The following is a 6,347-nucleotide window of genomic DNA, read 5'->3' on the forward strand; positions in this document are numbered from 1 at the left end:
ACTCACTTACATTTACTTTAGTAATATACTACTTTTTCTGCAGCATACTTTTCCTCTTACATTTTATTTGGCGTGACAGTATTCTTATTGAGTAAAGGTTTTCCTCTTCCCACTGTGTTTCTTGCACCACTCCTTCTGTTGTGATTTTGTTTTTTCTCATTTTAAAGAAAACAGATTTCCTGCAATACTTAATGTTTTGCCCTTAAATGTAATTAACTTCAAATTATAAATCAGATCTTACATCTGGACATTTAAATTACAATTATTTAAAACAACAGTTTACAACTTTCTGAAGGTGGCGTATCCCTTGCATGATTCCATCAAACAGAAAGTCAAAACCATACTTCAGAACATTCTTCATTGAGATGAATAAGCTTCATGCCATACTGTGGAATATTACAGTCAACGGTACAATAGTGCCATGGAAACAAGATGTTGAAGACACCTCTTGGCCAATTATATGAGTCAGGTTTGTGGAGGTGTAAGCCCACTCACAGTAAGGACACGTGTTTTGTTTCGTCATTGCAATAAAAACATGATCAGATTGTTTCTAGGACCATTACATGAATATCATTTTGATGTAACTTCACTTAATAGAACTACAATTTTTGGCTATACTATCCACGTCTGTGTGGGACTATCCATGGGTTTCAGTATGATGAGAAATTAAGGTCAATGAAATTAAAATAGATAAAATAAGACCGTTGCCATAGCAATGAACAAATTAAAACTAGAAATATTTTGAGTGGGGAAAACTCCTCAAAATAACGTACAACATGTAGCTGAAACATGTAGCTGAAAGTCTACGGACCCAATAGACAAAATGTGTGGACCGGGTCAGTGAAAAGCGTGAAAATACAAATCAACACGCTCCCGTGACGTCATGAGGAGGAGAGACGAGGAGCCAATCAGGCCCAGGCGCGTGCTCGCCACAGTTTTATACAATGGAGAAGGTGTGCGGCTCCCCTCCTCAGATTCATGTCGTCTCCCAAGAATTCAGGGACGCATTGGCCTCGATCTCCGCAGACAGACGCGCGTTTTAGTCAGGACAACAACCACCAATAAAAACCGAGGAAGTAAGTGCCGTGCGTTGGGTTTTAAATTGTATCTTCCGGCGCCTGTCGTGCATGTTTGCCTGATAGCTACAGAGACGCAAACAAGTGGTTTTCATGTTGATATGGAACTTAGATTATGTGTATGTTATTTAGAGGAGAGGATGTTAAAGCCAGAGTTTCAGAGGACAAGTGACAGGCTTGTAATGTGTGCTCATGTCATGTGAACCTAATTTGACTGTCAGCTGTGTTTGCACTGTGTATCGCTGAGATTCCTCGTTGCTTTATTTGTCATTGTCATACTTTCTTTAGTTCCAGTCCCAGGATCATTGTCCATGCGCAGCTGTCTCTGTGTGTTGTCTTATTTACATGTGTTTGTCTTGGGGTTTGACGTAGAATGAAACCTGAAGAAGAAAGTGTTCTGCGGTCCCGCTGTCCTGCCCTTCCTAAAATGCCAGTTCTACCTGACCTCAACGACACTATGGATGGTGAAGGACCTCAGACAGAACAACCACAAAATGGTGAAAACTACCTGAAAAAGTATGGTAAGATCATTGACTATTTCTAGTTCAGAGCTATGGCATAATTTGTTTTATCTAATGCTTAGGACAACACAAAAATAAGCTTGAAGTCTCGGGTAACAAAATATTCCACTGTTTCCTATCCACTTAAAGTTAGATTAGAACAGTGCATGTAATACAAAACCATTTAACTAGGAATATAAAATCCCATGGTGAATTAAAACATTTTTTTCCTCTGCTGGAAATGGTCAAAGTTATACTTAATCTAGAAAACAAATTAGAGACTAAATAGGAACAAAAATAACAATACAAAACTTTTTTTTAAAAACAACTATCATTTATTTGGGCTGTTAGAGTAGGGTTAGAATATATAAGGGTTATAAATATAACATTCAGTATTAACATGAGTGGAGTTTTAATCTAAAAGTCAGCAGACACATTTTTAAACTGAGCTTTGAATACTAATGTTTTACTGTTGGCTCTTACGTTCCTCTTTTTAATGACATACAATATTCGACTATCAACATAATTTTGGAAAAACTATTATATTTTTACTTAACATTGAAGTAAAATGTGATAACCAACCCCCGTCTCCGTAATTTAGATTTAGTCTTATCTCAAGTCAACGTTTAAACATTGCCAACGTTTACTTATCCTTATCATTATGCCATGGGTAACTTGGCAACTTGTGTCATTATAAATATGGGTGTGCCAGAACATGGTGATTTATGCCAAAACACTAACCTATGACAAACTTTTAATTCATGTATTTTGTTTTTTGCAATCAGAAAAAATGGAAGTGGAGCATGTAATAAGCAAAAAACTGCAACTAAAAAGAAGGGCTGAGGTAACAGATGAGTCTTTTTTTGTTATTTTGTCACTGAATCAATAGACCGCACACACCTTTATGATTAGCTATTCAAGCTCTATTTTAGCTTTTTAGGAACTGTTAAATGATCTCTCTGTTCACTTTCTGTATTAATGATGAAATAAACAAAATGAAAGGGGAAGCATTTGATAGTTGAACTATTTTTTTCTGATTCTGTGTATTGTTTATCTTTGACCTGTAAATGATTAGTTTCTGTTTTGTTCAGGTCTTAAAGAGTGACCTGATGCGTCAGTTTGATAGCCACGTCAATGACTTTATGGACAGTCTCATAGAGGAATCGACCGGCCTGGAGCCGGCTCCGGTGTCCGCTGTGTTCTCCCCGCCCCTCTCAGACAAGGAGAGGAACAAACTCGGGTACCACTTAAGGTCATCCACGTATCACTTAATGTTCATATTAATCATTTAACTTTATTCTAATGTTTTCAGAAATTTTCGCCCCCCTCATGGTCAGGGAAAACAGTTTGTGAATCGGAGGTCTCTCTTAGAGTGAGTTTGATTGAACTTGTTATCAGATTAAAGATGCACTTTGAATTTTGTCTTGTGGAAGCTACACCACCTGCTTGTCTGCTTGAAGATAGAATTGTTTTGCCTGGAATATCTCATAGTATGGCATTAAAGTCATCTATCTCCATAGAGACGAGCAAGTGACGCCACCAGACCAATTTACCGTTCAGATCTGGAGGAGGCTCATAGTAACAGTACATGTTTTGTTTGGAATTGAATACCTTTGTTTTAATATATGCAAAATGTAGGTTTAATGCCCTATTGTGGAATATTCCATGTAAAGCAATAATGTCTCCATTATGGCAAGCAGGTGGTCCAACATGAAAAGTTGCATAGTACACCTTTAACTGCTCATTTAAGGGAATTAAAAATATGAAATGTGTTCTTTGTTAATTTGTTGCATTTGTTTTTCAGTGAATTGTTTGAGGTGAACCACATTCGAACAATTTACCACATGTTCATTGCTCTGCTCATTCTTTTCATCCTCAGTACTTTAGTGGTGGATTTTTTAGATAAAGGCAGGTGTGGTGGACTTTTTATTTTTTTTTAAAGATTCCTACTCTCAGAATTTCAAATGTTGTCTTCTAAGTCTACGTTTCTCTATTTTCTTCTTTTAGACTTGTACTGGATTTTGACCTACTTGTCTATGCTTTTGGACAGTTTCCTGTAGTGGTCTGCACATGGATTTGCATGTTCTTGTCTGTCCTTGTGCCGTACACTCTGTTCTACTTTTGGTCGCAGAGTCAGGCTGGTTCTTACAGTTACCCCAGGCTTTGTACTGGACTGTTTGGTTCAATGTATTTGCTGTACCAGACTCTGGGTCTGGGACTTTTGCCTACTTATGTGGTTGTGATCTACAATTTACCACCTGCGTCCCGCTTCATCATTATCTTAGAACAGGTAATTGACTTTTAGCTATATTTATTCATTAAACACTTTCACATCATTTTTTGTTATCATTTTAATTGCAGGTTCGCTTGATTATGAAAGCCCATTCTTTTGTTCGAGAGAATGTGCCAAAAGTGTTAGCTTGGACCAAAGACAAAGGGAGTATGTTACTTTATTATGTTACATTTATGATCAACCTTACTAATGAACTAATCCGAAATATGCAATTTTGTTCAGGCCCAAACCCGCAGGTCCCTCGGATTTCTCATTATCTTTATTTCTTATTTGCGCCAACTCTTATCTATCGAGACGAGTATCCCAGGTAAAATTAACTTTAATATTGCTATTGATGCCACTGATAAAATGGAACTGTTTTGCCTTTTAAATCCTACCACATTTCTCTAAAGGAACCCTGTGATAAGATGGGGCTACGTGGCCACAAAGTTTCTTCAGGTACGATATTGCATTACTCCTGGTGTATGCACAGTGTAATGTTACTTTGTTTATCATCAGGTTCTAGGCTGTCTGTTTTATGCCTATTACGTGTTTGTGCGGCTTTGCATCCCTCAATTTCGCAGCATCAGCCTACAGTTCTTTGACCTGCGAGCCATGGTTCTATGCATCTTCAACTCAATTCTACCAGGTACAATGTCTGATGTCTTTATACTTTTAACTTTTGTTTTGTTTTGTTTTGTTTTGTTGCATAACTTGTGGAGGTTATATTTTGCAGGAGTATTAGTTCTGTTCTTGGGATTCTTTGCCTTCCTTCATTGCTGGCTAAACGCTTTTGCTGAAATGCTTTGTTTTGCTGACAGAATGTTTTACAAGGTGCATAGAGCCAATCAAGACATATTTTCATGCTTTTGATTTTATAATGTTTACTTAATCATTTTGTCTTTGTCCTAGGACTGGTGGAATTCAACCTCTTTTGCCAATTACTATCGCACATGGAACGTGGTGGTTCATGACTGGCTTTACTACTACGTCTATCGTGACTTTCTGTGGGTCAGTAATGGATTTGTATCTTGGTATTTGGGTTGACAAAGAAATACAAATTGTACATTTTATTGAAGATATTTTTTTTATTCATTTGTAATATAGATACTAAAATGTCTAGTAAGTCCAACATGACTAGTATATGGTTTGTATGATTGATATTGTTATGATTTTAAAACAATTCTGTAATTCTTGTTTCCATGGAGATGCCTTTACCTTGGATGTTCCACAATAGGCACTATAATGATTAATTTAGTCAATTATTGATGTTTTGAAATTGTGAAAATTTCTCCAGATGCTGGTGTCAACTGCTTTTACAGTCGTACAACTTTAATGCCATATTGTGAAATGGGCAAAGCTATAACATCTCCATGTAGACAAGCTATACCATCAAATCTACACGGTGCCCCTTTGGTGATAACGAATATAACTGCGAGGGCAATAGAATAAATGAATAACCTTTAACAAAATGTTACTTTCTTACAACTTTTGTGTGCGTTTTTAGATTTCACAGAAACGTTTTCGAGCAGGAGCCATGCTTTTTGTGTTCACGGTTTCTGCTGTGGTCCACGAGTACATCCTTGCTGTCTGCTTTGGCTTCTTCTATCCAGTTCTTTTTTGCCTCTTCATGTGTTTCGGAAGTAAGAAAAAGGAATATAGACATCTTAAAAAATATACATAATAGGCTTTTTGATAACCCTTTTTGATAATCACTTACATTATTAATTTTATTTCATGTTATTTTATAGTGATGTTTAATTTTATACTTCATGACCAAAGAAAAGGGCCCATCTGGAACATAATTATGTGGACGTCCCTCTTCCTTGGCCAGGGTGTCATTATCAGTCTGTACTCTCAGGAGTGGTACGCCCAGAGCTACTGTCCCTTGAAGGAGGTCAGTTACTTTTTGTCATGCACATATTATAACATGATTTAATCTGGTGATTGTTTTCTCTCACAGCCTTCCTTCTTTGAGTTATTAAAGCCACGATCCTGGAACTGTGAGAGAGTTACAAATGCAGACTAAAACCTGTGTTTCCTGCACCTGAGGATACTTGAGGAAATGCCAACCAGCCTTTCTTAGTTGCACATGATTGTTTTATTTAATGCACAAGACATGAATGAATAATGTATGTATGTATGTATGTATGTATTGACACACTGACCACTCCAGTGTGTCAAAAGGCTACATTAAAATACCAACCGCTTTACTTTATCATTTTAAGTTACAGGAAAAAAATAACAAATGACCAAAGAAATTGCTTTGAATACTTTGATTTATTTGTTTATTTATGTTATTTATTTGTTTTCCAAGCATTATTTGTTTATAATGCTTGATCCATGAAGTATATTTCCATGGCTTAAACACATAACCTGTGCAAATTCTTCTTACGGATGTTTGAAATAATGAAAAGGCAGCTAAATACAAACTATTAATTTAAAGTATTATTCAGAAAGTAACAATTTACCGTGAAAAGTTATATGTAATATGACATG

The 6,347-nt window shown here is 36.4% G+C and overlaps 1 protein-coding gene across 3 annotated transcripts; it reads left to right on the plus strand.

Annotated features, from left to right (window-relative positions):
- Positions 1–927: 927 nt before the first annotated feature.
- Positions 928–5,937, plus strand: soat1 (sterol O-acyltransferase 1). 3 transcript variants are annotated; one of them, XM_072438900.1, is made up of 16 exons: positions 928–1,076; positions 1,449–1,597; positions 2,362–2,420; positions 2,668–2,816; positions 2,889–2,948; positions 3,381–3,488; positions 3,584–3,866; positions 3,938–4,016; positions 4,092–4,176; positions 4,262–4,307; positions 4,368–4,497; positions 4,585–4,682; positions 4,761–4,859; positions 5,356–5,491; positions 5,600–5,745; positions 5,812–5,937. In XM_072438900.1, the coding sequence occupies exons 2-16, from the start codon at positions 1,450–1,452 to the stop codon at positions 5,875–5,877; spliced, it is 1,692 nt and encodes a 563-aa protein (XP_072295001.1). In that variant the 5' UTR covers positions 928–1,076; position 1,449; the 3' UTR covers positions 5,878–5,937. The 3 variants fall into 3 exon arrangements, with proteins under 3 accessions (XP_072295001.1, XP_072295003.1, XP_072295004.1); XM_072438902.1 differs by lacking the exon at positions 928–1,076 and having other exon boundaries at positions 1,417–1,597; XM_072438903.1 differs by lacking the exons at positions 928–1,076; positions 2,362–2,420 and having other exon boundaries at positions 1,477–1,597.
- The last annotated feature ends 410 nt before the right edge of the window (positions 5,938–6,347 follow it).

Source organism: Eucyclogobius newberryi, unplaced genomic scaffold, assembly GCF_026437365.1.
Source record: "Eucyclogobius newberryi isolate DKJ021-1_F unplaced genomic scaffold, fEucNew1.0.hap1 SCAF_9, whole genome shotgun sequence".
NCBI lineage: Eukaryota > Metazoa > Chordata > Actinopteri > Gobiiformes > Gobiidae > Eucyclogobius > Eucyclogobius newberryi.